Source organism: Pipra filicauda, unplaced genomic scaffold, assembly GCF_003945595.2.
Source record: "Pipra filicauda isolate LSUMZ 115617 unplaced genomic scaffold, ASM394559v2 scaffold27_size4233163_pilon, whole genome shotgun sequence".
Taxonomy (NCBI): Eukaryota; Metazoa; Chordata; class Aves; order Passeriformes; family Pipridae; genus Pipra; species Pipra filicauda.
The window spans coordinates 78145-94902 of NW_024104398.1; the positions used below are offsets into that span (position 1 = coordinate 78145).

The 16758-nt window shown below is 38.7% G+C and overlaps 1 protein-coding gene across 2 annotated transcripts in view; it reads right to left on the reverse strand.

The window, feature by feature from the left end:
* Positions 1-2685: 2685 nt before the first annotated feature.
* NRDE2 (NRDE-2, necessary for RNA interference, domain containing) overlaps positions 2686-16758 on the reverse strand; it is a 31132-nt gene continuing 17059 nt past the window's right edge. For both annotated transcript variants that reach the window (XM_027739968.2, XM_039382660.1), the window contains exons 8-14: positions 14856-14976; positions 12766-12941; positions 11664-12050; positions 9557-10485; positions 7288-7426; positions 4080-4151; positions 2686-3434 (exon numbers count right to left, since the gene is read on the reverse strand). In XM_027739968.2, coding sequence (XP_027595769.2) covers positions 3309-3434; positions 4080-4151; positions 7288-7426; positions 9557-10485; positions 11664-12050; positions 12766-12941; positions 14856-14976 — 1950 coding nt within the window. In that variant the 3' untranslated portion in view covers positions 2686-3308. The remainder of the gene's footprint in view (positions 3435-4079; positions 4152-7287; positions 7427-9556; positions 10486-11663; positions 12051-12765; positions 12942-14855; positions 14977-16758) is intronic.

A 16758-nucleotide genomic window follows, 5' to 3' on the forward strand; every position in this document is an offset into this window, starting at 1 on the left:
CAGTCCTCCTTAGGCATGGCAGTCTCTTACATCTACTGCAGCATTGCTGCTGCTCTTAATTACCTTCTTGTTTTTAGGGGCTAACTAAGACAAAAGTCACTTTTGAGTAACCTCAATGTCATATATACCTGAAAATAAATGACAAATTTGCAACTCTGAGTGAGACACACTTTAAAAGTACCCATCTCTATCACTTGTGCCTGTAAGAGAGCAAGATGGACACTCATTAGTAATCTTAAAGATCCAAACATGTTTGGATAAGGTGCTTGTGAGATTAGTTTATAAATTTGTTCTTCCCAAGAGGGTTACAGTTCATTACATAAACATCCAAGCTAGATAATGTCTCTGAAAGGAACGAAGCACAGTAGGAACAGGTTCTAGAGCCCCACGCTGCCCACATGCACACTGGTCAGGCAGAGGCATTGGCCAGCCTAGGTGCTGGGTCTGTCACACAGCAGATTGCACAGAAAAATTCAAACTACAAGTCACACTTGGTGTTCTGCAGCATAATCTTGAATTCTTCCCATCTACACAAATCTGTTGCCTGCAGCTTCATCTCCATAGGGGTTAGATTTCTGTTGGCTCAGTTGTAGCCATGCATATACTACTTATGAAGTATTCTGTATAGTGTACTTCTGTGAAGGAGTTGTGAAGTTCTAAGGAATAAGTTTCCAAATGTTTTACATGCGAAGTTTAAGGTTTATATAAAAGTTCCATATACAGACCACAGTTAAGCAATGTGCAGTCTTTGTTCTGGAAACTGGGAGCAAATGCTGGCTACTAAGAGAGCAGAGTTACACACAGAGCAGTGCCTTTGATAACTGCCAGTGCTGTAACAACAATGGTAGAACCAAGGCCAAGAGATTTCATTTTTCCATGTAAAAATTATGTGGCTCATTGTTAAAAACAAACCCTACAGATGAATGGAGTCTTATTTAATCTGGATGACAGAAACCCTGAAATAGAATTGGTTTTCATCTGCAGATAGAAAAACAAGTTTTATTACCCATTCTTATAAACCTTAGGAGATCTGTCTCCTTGGAAAGGTCACAAAAAGCCAAGGATTTTTTAGCACTTTCTAATCACGGCAGTTGCTCTCATCATTGCTTGAGGGGCTGAAAAGCTTTACGATGTCTGGAGAGCAAGGCACTTTTTATTTGGGACACAGCTGTTAATTCTGGCTAGAAGCAACAGCCACAAAGAGGTTGGTTCAGCTCCCTGAAGAAAAGCTGCATTGCATTAAGCAAATCCAAGGACTGTTCTGGTACCATGTCTGCCACCACAGGAACTGAAAAGCAAACATATCTGGAAATTTGGTTCTTACCTTTTGCAGCAGAATTTGACTTACACCTCTTTGGCCAGCATTTCTGAAATAGAGTCTCAAGATCAAGACAAAAGTAATAAAGATCAGGAGAAAGTGAACAGGACAGAAAAAGCTACTGGAGTAGCTTTTTGGGCAAGACTCCATGAGCTCCAGGAAGTGAGCAGCCTCTGACCACCTAAGTGAAGGAAATAGCGCAAGCGCTGGATTGGGAAAAGCTCTGCAAAGGAAAGGACTCAGGGGACAGGATGCAAGGAAGAGAGAAGTGATTCAAACAGAACTAATTGCTGCCATCACTGGAAGTTTTCAGCTGTGACTGGAGACAGTGCTAGGTAATCTCACCTAGGCTCCCTGTCTCACAAAATGTTGGACCAGATGATCTTTCAAGGTCCGTCCCAACCTGAGCTGCTCTGTGACTGTTAAGCAGGAGCACAATCAAGCTGATCCCCACTCCACGGCCCTTTTAGGGCTTCAGAGGAAATGGCATTCTGAGTTGATGGGAAAGCATAAACAAACACGGGCATAATTTGTCATGTTACTGTTCAGACACAGAGTAACTTCTACCTCCATTTCAGGAGCTGTCATTTTTTGTGAGAAGCACAGATTTAAAATATAAAATACTTATTTCTCACAAAGCCTAATCAATTACTTCCACAGCAAAACCAGCATCACTTGGAACTGCAGCAATATAATAAGGCTCTTCAGAAGTGCTGTAAGGCCATTTAGAATTATACATATTCCCTGTGGCATTTAAAATAATTTTATAAAGGAATAAATGAAGTGCAGCCTGAACTAAAATGTATTCTATCTTGTATTGTGGTGCTACAGGCAAACCCAAACTACAGGTTGTGTGGCTTTGTCCATAGTTTCACATGTCTTCACATCTCACCAGCTGGATGATCCCAATTATTTTAGTGCTGTTAGTGACAATTAAGTTTTTTCCTGAAAAACATCTGAAGCAGTTCTGGGTATTCAGTGGCTGCAGGTACCCTCTTTTCAGATGAAGATCCAATATCTGAGTTCTTAAGTCTCAAGAGTAGGGATGCTAAACAGTCTTTTCCATATTTCAGCATATTCTGTCTTATAAAATAAATTGATAACATAACTGTATCCCTAAATTGTTACCATATTTCATATGACTTCTCTAGGAGCTTGACTAAAGAGTCTTGGAATAGAAGCTACTATTTAAACAATCATGTTTTGCCTACTCTGCCTTCTCTTATGATGATTGCCTGGATTTGGGTCAAAAGCGAGTAATCAATTACAAAAACTTGTTTAGAAGCGAGCTGCTTAGAGATGCATTATGGACACATTTTCATTTTTAATACACTTACAGTTCTATTAATAAACAAAAAACAAGTTCCTTTTGAATTTTCAAATATTCTGGTATATTTTTCATAAATATTTGTATTAAAATGGTCATCTGTCAAAGTATACAAGTCCAAAATAGGTGCCTGATCAAGCAAAGATTTATCTTTTACTCACAGGATATGTACAGATGTAATGGTTGTTTGACTTAGTAGTTATATATACACACACGCATACCAAGCTGAAAGAAATTACTGAAGTCTGCCAACTGGAGGACAGTGGAGCATCCATTTGGCAGATGTTTATTTCCCGTGCTGCTCACCAAACCATAGTTGGCATATACTGAACCTCTACTGAACCCTAGGGAATGTAATTTCAAACAACAGAATAAGAAACTGGGCAACGTTCAGCAGGAGGCTATTTAGAGGGTATCCTTCTGTGGGAGCCAGCACTACTTCAGAGAAGTAGTGGATGCATTTTTGTGGGCAAAATGCAGTCCTTGATTCCAGAATACTTGCAGCTAGCAGAACTCCATTTTGATGGGAATTTATATTTTTAAAAAATTAAAAGAAAGTACATAGTACCAACGTGCCAACAGAATTCCTGTATGAAAACAAATGGATCTAACTGTTAGCTTTGGAAGTAGCTTCTGAACTTTCTCCATTTCTGCAGTCTTCTTTTAAATCTCTAATAGTAGATCCAGCTCTTCCATAGGTACCCTCACTCTCAATTCTTTTTCGGTCATTAGATCAAGTGTCTCTTGCACATCATCAGGGAAATATTCTACTGCATCCATATAGAGCACCTGAAAAGGCAACGAGAATGTTTGCTGTGCCGTCTTTCTATTACAGAGAGAAACGTGGTATAAAGAAGTAAGTAGATAGGCAACAACTCTGTAGCAAGAACATAAGAAATATATACTACTTTAAAATAATACAAACAGAATTAGTACTTCTACAGTGACAGCCAAGTAGATGCTTAATCAACAGACTTCCAACTTTTACTAAATAACTTTATTTAAAAGGATAAAACAGAAGTCAAGAGGCACTGGAGCATTTGCAGCATATACAGACATTACTTGAGGAGCTGCAGGTGTTCCTCAATAATTTTCTATATTATTAACTACATACATTTTTATTTGCCTATATATTTTCTCATGATAAAACACAGTCTGAAAGACTCAATCAATTCTAGATCACACAGGACTTATTACTGCCGTGCCTCAATGCAATGTAACACTTTTGTGTCCTGAAACACAAACAGCACTGAGTACTAACCATGTTTCCATTTCAGATGCATCTCTTATTTGCAGAAAATCTTAACAGTACTTCCTCAGCAATTTCTTCTTTTATTTGCATATAACTCACTACAACAGCTACTAAACTCTTTTTTTCAAATACAGAACTTCATAAATTAGAATATGATAGGTTTACATGTTTTCTGTGCCTACCTTTGCCCAAGGACAGTTTTGAAGGGCTTTATAAAACAATCCTTTACTTTTTTCTTTTTTTCCTAGTGAAGCCTGTGTGAGAAAAAGAAATGTTCATAATTCAGTGCAGTAATAGCTGAAATAATGAAACAATTACCTCTGAGATAAAGAAATGACTGCTGAAAAGCTCAGAGTTCTTCTGCTGCTGGGGAATCTTTATTATTATATCTTGTGGTAGCTATTCAATTTGTCATGTTACACTGGTTACACTCTTCAGATGTCTTTAAGGAGTTTCAGAACTTTACTTGTATGACAAATAATAGAACAAGAACTCACAGAAAGAACCTCTGCTGAGTATTTCAGTTCAAGTCAGTACTTTGCCTAGATAATAATGCAGGAGTGCAGATTATTAACCAACATTTATATCTGATATGCTACACATACACTGCACAAGAGCATCTTTGGTAAAGTGCAGGTGATAATCCATTGGTGTTATGCACTGAAGAGACCACACACATACATGTTCTTACTCAGCAGAAGCTTGGTAAGGCTGAACCTCCTTACATATAAAAATGTATATGACAAATTAGCATCTGTCTGGAAGGAGTTAAAACTTCTTCCTCAAAGTATCCATTTAACTATGGATAACAAGTACACAGCACACAGCTATCATGAAATTTAGAAGAGAAAGGCAGCAGAGGTCAGAGTGCTGAACAGTCTCCTTAGCTTCAGTCATCCCAGTTACAGATAGAAATAATTACACAATTTCTGTGAAGAAATCTTTTGAATTGAAAAACTTTGAAAAACACTTCACAAATGCAATTTTATGGCAAATCTAAAAAAGCACCAATTTCAAAGTACAGAAAACACATTAAATATTTTGTGATCTTTGGAAAAGAGATCTTCCATTATGAATTCACCTTTTCTTTTGTTCTGACTACATCAGTACTGTTGCTAAAAATCAGCAACTTGTTCCTTGTCAAGTTTTAAAATATAGAAATTATTTTTCATATTATTGATACATTGGTCGTAGAAACTTGTGCTGTTCTGGTGCAATCAGAATCACAGAATCAATTAGGTTGGAAAACACCTCTGAGACCACAGAGTCCAAACTTTGAACAAACACCACCTTGTCAACTAGACCACGGCAGTAAGCGCCACATCCAGTCTCTCCTTTTACTGAACAGCAATGAATTTCACTCACTCACAGGAAACCCAGGGCTGCAGCTCTGCAAAGAGCTTTCTGTAACATTCTGCCTTTACATTCTTCACAGTCACAGAGGTTGGAAGGGAGCTCTGGAGACCGTGTGCTCCAAGCCCTCTGCTCAAAGCAGGGTCAGCGAAAGCAGGCTGCTCAGAACCACATCTCTGTGGATAGAGACTACATAACCTCCAGACCACCTCTTCCAGTGTTTCACAACCCTCACAGTAAAAAACCTCTTTCTCATGTCTAAACAGAATTTGATATATTGATTCAGCTTGTGGGTTTTGCCTCTTGTCCTGTCACTGGCATCACTGAGAAGAGTCTGGCTGTCTTCACACCCTCTTATGAGGCATTTCTATACATTGACAGTATGTTCCAGGACCCTTCACTCCTCCAGGCTGAACAATCACAAGTGGACATTGTCTATCTGGATTTCAGTAAAGCCTTTTGATACTGTCTCCCATAAGATCCCCCTAAACAAGCAGCTGACGTAAGAGTTGGATGCACAGACAGCAAGACAGATGGAAAGCTGTCTCAAAGTCTGAGCCCAGAGGGTGGAGATCCATGGAACAAGTCTAGTTGGAGGCCAGTAACTAGCAGTACCCCTGGGGACAGTATTGGGTCCAATGTCATTGAACATGTTTGTTAATGACCTGGCTAATGGTGCAGACTACACCCTCAGCAAGTTTGCAGAGAGCATAGCTGATACACCCGAGGGTCATGCTGCCATCCAGAGGGAACATAATAGGATGGAGAAATCAGCTGACAGGAACCTCAAAGTTCAACAAGGAGAAGTGTAAATTCCTGCAACTGGGAAGGAACAACCCCATGCACCAATATATGCTGGGCCCTACTCAGCTGGAAAGCAGCTTGGCAGAAGAGGAACTGGGGTCCTGGTGGACATTAACTTGAGCAGGAACCAGCAATGTGTCCTTGCTGGAAAGAAGGGCTAATGGCACCCTGGACTGCATCAGGCAAAGCACTGCCAGCAGGCTGAGGGAGGTGATCCTGCCCCTCTACTCAGTACTGGTGAGGTCACACCTGACATCCTGCGTCCAGCTGCTGGCTTCCCTGTAAAAGACAGACATGCAGATACTGGAAAGAGTCCAGCAAAGGGCCACTAAGATGACATGGGCATCTCTCTTAAGAGGGGAGGCAGAGAGAGTGGGGACTCTAGCCTAGAGAAGGCTTGGGGGGTGAACTTATACATATATATAAATGCCTGAAGGGAGGGTGCAAAGAAGAGGGAGCCGGACCCTTTTTAGTGGTGCCCAGTGACAGGATCAGAGGCAACAGACAAACCAAATCACACGAGGCTCTGTCTGAACATCAGGAAACAGTGTTTTACTGTGAGTGTTACTGAGCACTAGCATGGGTTGCCTGGAGAGTTATGGAGTTTACAGCAGATATTCAAAACCTATCTAGACACTGTAGCAGACAACCAGCTCTAGGTGGTTGAACAAGATGACCTCCAGAGGTCCCTTTCAACTTCAACCATTCTGTGATTCTGTGAAGTTAAAAAAAAGCAGGATAGAGATTTGACTGAAATATCAAAGACCTTGTAATTTCCTTTCAGAACCACAAAGTAGGTCTAAAACATAAAGAAAAGTCATCTTTTCTGATTTTACTCACATAAAAAATAATAAAACAAACATCCCTACAATTTACTTCCTCTTTTCTTAAGTTTTTCTCCCCTGACAACTTACCTTTATTTTGTAAGATTGGGTGGAATCCATCTATTGACATTTTATGACATATTTTTATCTATGTAAGATGACAGACACAGTAACTTGCCTGCATCCATATTAAGACTACACTGTCAAAGCTACTACTCCTAATCCATGTGAATTACATTTTCCTTAATATTCCCAGCAATAAGAACCAATACAACTCACATATATCACCTTGCAAATCATAGAGGCATGGCAGCATTTAGTATTCATTCTTTTATATAGGATTGCAGCTGTGTTTATGAGAATTCCAAATATGGTAAAATAAACCAAAACTGCTAAGTCTTCATCTTACCATAAAGTTCAAATACATTCTCCACAGCAATGGACAATGGGTACCATTTTCACTCTGAACTGCGTGTTCAAATAGAGCTACAATGCGATTTGTTAATCCAGTTTCAGGAATAGTACAGTGTACTTCACCAACATCTGCCCTGAAACACAGACAAAAGAAGAAACAAGAGTCCTTTAAACCCAAGCTAAGGGACCACATCCAGGTAAGAGAAGGTAAAGAACAATGTACTGTCTCTGCAGCACTGTGTATAGCCAGGTTTTTGCAATTCACGCTACAAACTCTGCATGTTATTAACAATATTTTTAGCACTTGCTAATATAATCAACACATTTTTAAATAGGAAAAGTAGTTAAAAAAATATATATTTTTGTGAAGAATTCTTTTAGCATGGTCAAAAGTAATTTCTTTTTGAATACGATAACCCACTACCATATGACCTTAAAACATCTTCATTCAAGATAATTTCTTCATTCTAAGCTTGGCATAGCATCTCAAAACAAATTCAAGTCTAGGTCAGTAGATCTCCTGGTGCCCAGGCCAGTTTGTTCAAATTTTCCCCATCATTCAAGTATGGCCATACGCTGGTCTTCAATCCAGGCCAAAATTACAGCCCTGGATCTCAACCATGACTAAAATAATAACTTTCACCCAGAGATTCAAATTCCTTAAGTTCCAGGCACAACACAAAAGCAAGTATTTTTCACCAAAGCATTGATTTCCATCTACAGCTGATACAGAGTGGCTTGAGCTTGATGAAACAGCCTGAAGCACTCACGGCAATGTTCCTTCTGTCTGTGTGTGCTTGCTTAGCCTGCCAGCTTGTCCCACTCACCATCAACACTTGGCTCCTAATCTGCCTCTTTTTTCAAGGGTCTTTGAGGTAATTTGTCCTCTCATCTTAACCTTTGCCCCGAGGCAAAATTATGAAATCTATTCTGCATGGAATCAGATATTTGAAGCCTTGTTCCTGTTTTACCTTTCATGTTCATTTCTTCATCTGAATTCTGCGCACTTAAACAAGCAGAAATACAAGCCAGAATAGGAAACAGTCACATACAGCACAGACATTTTCTTAGTTTGTCACAACATCACAAAACATTAGTTTTATGCATGACTGACAGGCAACTTATCTCCCTGTTGCAGTAGTTCAGCTCTGCTCTTGCAGAATCCAATTTGTCCCTTACAAATACAACCTACAGGAAAGGCTATGCTAGCAGCAAAAAATCTGGAAAGGAACTCAACATCAGTTTCCAGTAAAAATAATGAAAATCTATCATAGTGTCAATCTGTAATTAACAGTAAATTGAAATCCAATCCTCCTTTACATTTGATGCCTGTAGAATTCTTACTGCAATTTCGGACGACAGAGTGACAGCTCAGGAATGTCACTATCATGTGTCAATGCCTGTTGCCCAACTGCGGCAATTAAAGCAGTGGATGCGCCCTCATTTCAAAGTATATTGATAATTATGTAATTTCACCAAGTGTGAATATTGTAAGTTTACAGCTATGTAAAACTTGCAGATAACACTTTACTAGAAATCTGTTGCTACGTGCAGATGCAAACAACCGAGCTGCCCATGTTATTAGAGATATGTAGGTAGCAGTGGATAGGTAGCTCCAAGCAACAAGCAGACTTAAGAGACTAAGCTCTAAGAATGAACACATACCTCGTTCCCCACATTTCCTACCCTTTCCTCCTTTCTCAGGAGCAAAAACAAAAATCACAGACCACTGCAAATTAAGAGAATTTCCAGCCTCTTCTACCTAGCAACAGCCCCATATGAAAACTAAACTCTCAAGGACTCACTATGGAAACAGATCTGCCACAATTGTATTCTGTGATCCAGAAATAAAGTAGAGCAGCCAGCTCAGACAGAAACCGCAGCATAGCTCTGTATTACACTCCTTATTGCTGTAGCATTATAATGCAGCAGTTTCTAAGCTCATAGTGTCTACCCTGGCCATCTACACAGGCTTAGTTATTTAAAAATTCTTTAAAGGAATGTGTACCACTCTGATGTCAGTAGCAAGTAATCAAACAAAGCAACACAAAATCTGGTCCAGTAGAAAGGACATGAGGGTATCCCCTAGGGCTTTAATTCTATTCAAGATTCTGCTATTGACTCCCTGATCAGCCTTGAACAAAAAATCTTCCCTAGTTACAGCTTCATCTGCAAAATGAGAACTATGACAGCATTTGCTCTCCTCTATTAAGTTATCAGACAGATTTAAAAAAGCATAACTGTAAGGAGCTGCAAGGTATTACCTCTGGACTTTCTCTGTGAGTTTTTTTCTCATCTGCTCTGCTTGGATTGCAAACAGCCATGGCTCTAAAGAGTAAGTAGACCTTGTGACATTATCAAAAAATCTTCGTGCTTTGCTAGCACTGTGGGACTTTCTTTGGATGTGGATGTATGACCTCCAAAGAGACTGGTTGCTAGGATACCGTTTCAGAGCCTCCGTTAGTGCCTCTCGCAGAGGATTCAAAGGATAAACACTAATTTTCATGTGAAATCTCAGTAAATTTGTATGCAGCAGCATGACAGCTTCAAGAGCACTGGGAAAATTTTGAATGCCAAAATTCTCTCCAGTTTTTTCACATTTCTGTGGACCAGAAGCTTCAAGTTTTTCTGAAGCCTGTGTATATATTAGTACTGCAGCATCAATCCCAACAGTCAAATACTGGAACAGTGCATAACAACCAACCAAGTTAACCAGCTGATCAGTATCACTGACCCGATCCTGATCAGAAACTGGCATTTTACTTAAATAATCTTGCAGTGCATGCTCATATGTTTTACGAGCTTTCAAGACATTCACAGATAACACTTGTCCGCTATAGGGCACATATGGTCCACTTTCAGTCAATTTGGTCAATATATGAACAGCACGTGACATAACAGCCCCTTCTATACTTTCTAGCAGTTCCACTTCCAGCTGAGCATAGAGCAGGCTGAGGCTGCAGAGGTGGGCACTCTTCAATCCTCCTGTCCCTGCTGTGCAAAGAGCTGTGTCAAACACCTTCCTGGCATCATCTGTGTTACCAAGCAGCCATTCTAGGTAGGCATAGAGTTTCCAGAGAGTAAGGTTGTTTCGGTTGTCAGGTGCTTTAAGGAAATTCTTGGCCAGCTTTTTACTCCTCCTCCCTTGTGCTTTTAGCTTCTTTTTCTTTTTTGCTTCGAGACATTGAATCACCTGCAGGGTAAATAAACAGAACAAATTTTGAGAGGGGTGGAAGAAGAAAAGAGAAGAAAATCCTCACAGCAATTTTTTACTTCATTATTGTGTTTTGTTTTCATATTGTTCCATATTTCACCACCAGCCAGATCTGTTGCTACTAAGTACTCTAAGTTGTCACAACTGCCTGTTGTCAGCTCCCTCCAATACAGCCAAATTACACACACTCATCATTCTTACTCCTGCTGCTGACATTAAGTAATATCAAATTTCACTCTTTTAAAAGGCCGACTGCTCAAACACAGAGCTGTTAACTTGCAACGATTGAGAAAGGAAAAACAAATTATGCATCTTATGATTAGCACAACTAAACCCAAGTAGCTTTTCACAGCAGGAAACATTCTGACAGACAAATCTGGAGATCGGATGGGAAGATTAAAGGACAGGAGATCTTCTGGTCAGGTAGTGTTGAAGTAAGAGACAGGGATCTCATCCATAAGGAAACACAATACCAAACTTTCTTAAGCATTAGGAAGACAACCTGGATTCTCTGCCCTTCTGTGGGCATTTATTAGAATAGTTTTACTTGAATAAATCCATATTCATGGAATGTTAAGGGTTGGAAGGGACCTTCAAGATCATCTAGTCCCAACCTTCCCTGCAGCAGGCAGGAACACCTTCCACTAGACCAGGTTGCTCAAGGCCTTATATAACCTGGCCTTGAACACTGCCAGGGTTGCAGCAAGTGATAAGTAAGACTGGAGTGTTCAATAAGACTCCAAATGTAACTTGTATAAGAAGTAGAAAGTTTCTTGATTAGGTGCTTGTATTATGCTATTGGGGAATTATGCACTTAGTAGAACAGTTTGGTAAAAGTACTTGGTGACTCACTTTGCCCTGTAAAAAAACCACTTGCGACCATTCCTGCCCAGCATATAATGTATCATATAATAACATTTATCCAAAACTAAAAAAGTTTGCTGAATGTATGCCAGTGTGTAACATGTATTGAAGAAAACGGTTTGTCAGTTTGCTTTTTTTTTTTACCCCCAGTGCAATCTTAACTAGCATTTCCTGATTTGAATACTTAGTCCTGCAAGACAATTTTCATCAATATTTATTTTAATTCAATATAAACATGAATACAGAATAAAGCCACAAATTACAAAAGTCATTATATGCAGACTCCTCATTACCTTATATATTTCATACTGTAACCAACAAATAGACAGATTAGATTTTTCCTTTCCTGTAAATATCTGGAATAGAACATGGAAAACATTCTGTATGAACTCCTCTCCTTCTTTACAGTGGCTTATCTGACGTCTCCCTCGTAGCATTGTGTCCATATGACCAATACTGTTGAATCCAGAAAGTGGAAAATCAACAGAAGTCAGCGGTTTATCATCATAAAGCACACTGTCAAAGATGTTATTTTCATCCATGGCAATATAGAGACTGGAAGGAAAGAGTTTACTTGTACATGGAACTCCTAGGAACTGCAAAAATGAGTACAACAGTTGATGTTGAAGATTTGGATTTGAAAGACGGATTAAAGATGGTCCAAGATCATCAAATAACACCTAAAAAAATCCAAATTACAAAACTCCGTTAATTCAGGCAATCAAATAAAAGCAGTAAATTTGTAACTTATGTAATTAAAGAACCTTTTCAAGTCAATAAAATTTAGAATTACTATTAAGTGGTATGAGAATGTGATTCAAATTAAAAAGATAGAAGTAAAACAACAATATGGTTTTCCAGTCAGACTGCTACTTTGCTATGAAGACATTTCTTCGCCCTTGAGCATCAAAGACCTCCACAGAAAACTTACACAATGAAGGTCTGCAGATATTATTGGCTTAGGCCATTTAACACATTTTGATTTGAAAATGAATGTCTGACTATTTCCCAACGGAAAAAAAAAATCCAACTATCTGACTTAAAGGCAACAAAACCTTTGTTTATTTAATGCCTACATCTTCTTTGTTTATTTAATGCCTATATCTTCTTAAACACAAGATTTCTGTGACATTTCCACAAACAAACGACAGGCATCAGTGAACAGCAAAGACAGACTATTTGCCTGCAGACCTTCCAAAGTTTACCATGAGCTTCCTACAGATTTGAGAAGTCTCAGCATAAAACCTCAAGTAAATTTGGAATTTCAAAAAAAGAAAAGATCTTTCTTCCAAATGAAGAAAAGTAATACTCTTCTAACATATCCACTAGCAATGAATTCAAATTAAAGGATAATTAGTCTTATCATCTCCCCTTGTTTTATTATATCACAGTGACCTGTCTTTCTGGATCTTCACAATCTTCTTCAGTTTCCTTTTTGGTTTTGTCTGGCCTCCAAGGTAACCAATGCCTTGCTTCACGGGAATATTCAATATCCAACCAAATATGCCACTTGGGGAGAGTTTTATCCTTTATTTCTTGATCCTCATCTATCTCTTCATCATCCTCATCATCTAAAATCAAACCGAGACACACACATACACAAAATTATTAAAGAAAAATTAATTCACCAAATCCAAAGGTCAGACACGACACACAATTTAACTACTTTAACAATGTAAACAAATACAGTGCTAATAAAACAGACACAAGACAGAGCTGAGAATTTCCACATTACAGTTCTGGGGTTTGACACCAACTCTGTAAGAGTGGGAAGTTTCCAAACTTTTAGAAGGTCTGAATCAGTGTCAGCACTCAAACTTTCTCATAGAGGAGAAAACACTGATGGGCTGTGGACTACTTTCATCAATAGCAATTTGCAAGCAACAGCCAAGAGTCAGTCATCTTTTTGTGCAGTTTAGGCTCTTCATACCTAGGTATAAAAGCTCATATATGCTCTATGAATACTTGTGTGCATAAAACATTTTGAGAAAAACACTGTATGAAAAAGTAGTACTTCAAAATTAAACACTGCAAAACAAGCTTGGACATATTGTTTTAAAATATCTGGTATTTTCAATATTTTCATTAATGTGCAATTGAAACAACCCATGTAGTTAAACACACACACAAAATGAAGTGTTTAACCATATCCACTTTTATGATAATCTTTCTGGACTATTAAATAAAATTTTCATATTTTTCCTGTGACAGCAATATATTAATTCTGTGCAGAACCTGTAGGCTAAAGGAAAGCTTGTAGAGATTTTTCTGACACATTTTTTCTGTCTTGTTGTTGAGGAAAAAATAGCCCTCCAAATTTAATGGTTACCTGCACTAATTTTTTTTTTTGGTAAGAAAATCAAGCCATTTCTACACCACCTCCACATTCTTGATCCTGACATTTGCCATTAAATAGGTAAAACACTCCCAACCCCAGTTCTTAAATGTCAGGTAAAACAAACAGGTGGTTGCAAGATTTTTACCTTCTATATATTTTTTGTGATCAGTAGCCTCTCCCTTAGCCAGCAACTCTATGAAAAACGACAGCATTTCCACGCTCTAACCAAAGTTTGATAAAACCTGGCAGTTTTAATGATCACACTTGATTGTAGATTGCACCTGAACTTTTGGAGTTGACACGTAAGGGGAAAAGCACTTGTATGTGCCAAGAAAATTCCATCTTAATCCAGGGACAAGGGAAGCGCATGATCATCTTTCAGTTCCTTTGTTTACTAAAAGCAGAGCCAAACTTGCTTCATTAGAGTTGCTGCAGTAGCAGGAACAGCGAAAGCAGAGACAGCTCATCTCTGGTCAGACACATTCCAGTCCCCTGCTTCCCCTCACAATTTATCTGATTGAGAACTAGTCCTTGGCATGAAGGGAAGCGCTGCAGACCAGAAAACAAAGTGAGACTAAGCAGCAGGGAGGCATTTTCTGCATCACTGCCCACCCAGAAGCACTCCAGGCAAGTGAAAATGGAATTCCTTCATTTTCTGCATCACAAAGAAAAAGGAAAGGTTTTCCTCCTACTTCTACTATATCTTTGCTTAAGAAACTGAAATCTGATTCTAGAAATAGAATCATTAATCTAGCTATCCTTGAGGCAACTATCATCTAATAATGTAATCCCACCTCATTTACCAATATGATGAAAGGGTCTTAAAGGAAGTAGATTCCTTTCACTTTTAGTGGGCGCGAGTGTCCACTAACTACTCACACTTTTAGCCTTTTCAGCACAGAGTGGCAGATATGCCATCCTCTGCCTTAATTCTCATCCTAGGAAGGACAGCAATATTCCATAAACAATATTGTACAACATTCAACACATACTATTCCCTGGAAAGTGTGATAGACATTATCTTAATCTCCATAAATACTTTTAAGAACTTCTACACAAAAACATGAGAAGAAACAGCTTATATCATTCTAATCAACATGTTTAGGAGAACACACGGACATAAAAATACACATATTGACACACGCACCATCCTTAAGAGCAACCCATCCTCCCTTTTCTTGTTGGTGCATCCATGCTTTCCAGCCTCTTGCTCCTTTTTCTCCAATTCGTGGTTCTCCACTATCCCAAAAGGGTTCAAAGAATTCCACCTGTTGTTTCAGGCAGGGGCAGCCAAAACAAAACATAGAGAAAAATCATTTTTACTGCTGTACAAGCACCACCTGAGTCAACTTAGGTTTTCCAGACCCTACAAGCACCTATCTGGGTGCAATTGCTGTACCTGAAGACTTTTTTAGATGCTGCTTAAGATTCAGCAGGGACAACTCAGTACTTCAGTTATGCCTGTGACACATAAGGACTGTCATCAGCTCTCCTCGTGAACATAAAGATTGTTTTTAAAGGTATTAGGCTTTAAAGATAGCAAAATACTTTTGCTATAATAGTCTAATGTCCTATATGGATCCTTCAAGGATAAAGATCTGAAGTCCCCAAGGTGTGGCTTTCAGATCCCAAACCTCCCCAGCCTCCTAACTTCCATGGGACTATGAAGATTTTGGCTAATGGAACGATAACTGAATCACATACCTATGGTCAAATCAAAATGTTACAGCTGAACATTAATATGACTGGACTACGCACAAGAGGAAAAGATCAGTAAGGCCTTTCATTTCTCAGATTTCAGGGTGGTCAATAAGGTCAGGGCACTTCCCAGTGAATCAGAAGTCCAGGGTTCTAGTCCTGACTGTCACTGCCTCTATGCAATCGGTCATCTCTAGATTCATCAATTGTATATCTTTATATATCTGTATATATATATTTGTATATCTGTTTTGTATATCCTTAGCTCTAATGACCATCTCTCTCTGATTACACGCTTCTGCTCAGTACTAACCCTTGGCCTGGACACTGAGATGTGACTGTTAATACAAATATTAACAATAAAATTTATTCTAAGAAAAATCAAGCATCAACACATCAGAAAAAGCATGGCTTACAGCAACTGCAAATTCTAATTCTGCTCCTCATGGATTTATTCTTTGCTGCAAGTGAGAAAGTGAACTGTGAAAACAGTGCAGAAACAAGTAATTCCAGACTGAGTCATAACGCTGCTGCAAGAGAGCAGAATGTGTGATCAGCTGTAAATCTGGCATTTTCCTCTTTTCAAGAACTGCACTTTTCAACCAAAACACTGCCCTTGTAAAGCAAGGTTCCTTTTCATCCTGCTTTAAGATTTTTTAAATACTATAGATAATCTTGAAGTTTTTCAAATGACTGGAACTATAACTCTGTATATGTGTATCTGTGCAACTATATCAAATCCCTCGTGATAGCTATGACTGAACTCTTAACTTTTGGCTCTTTAAGGAGACACCACAATTATTTAACTTTTAAGATTGCTCCATTTGTGGGTAACAGCACTAACTGAGAGAACAGAAATGGAGTCTCAATTGTGGTTTCTGGGGAAGAAGGTGAGGTAATGGAAGCACACTCAATTTTTGTTCTCTGTGGTAGCTCAACTGTCTAAGTGGTGGCCCTCCCTATCACCCATTAAAAATGAAACAGTTCCTAACAGTTCAGTGGGATGATGCTACTGGCATCTAAATATTATCTTACTTATTATTATTGGGGTGCATGTCCAAAATTCTCCTGAGCAAATTAAGAGAAAAAGCATTTTACTACTTTAGCATTTAACACAATAAGCTGAACAGAATTACACGGGTTAAATAATAGGCACTTGAAAGCATGAAGGTGTTCCTAATGGAGGCATCAAATTAATGAAAACACGTAACAGAGAACCTAAGAAATTTTTTCAAGAACTGTCTAGAAGAGAAAGAGATTTTAGGTCATATCAGATTTCTCCATCAACAGTAACAAAACAACAGCATTTCTGGGGAAAAGAAGCAGGGCAAGTGCTAACTAGACAAAGACAT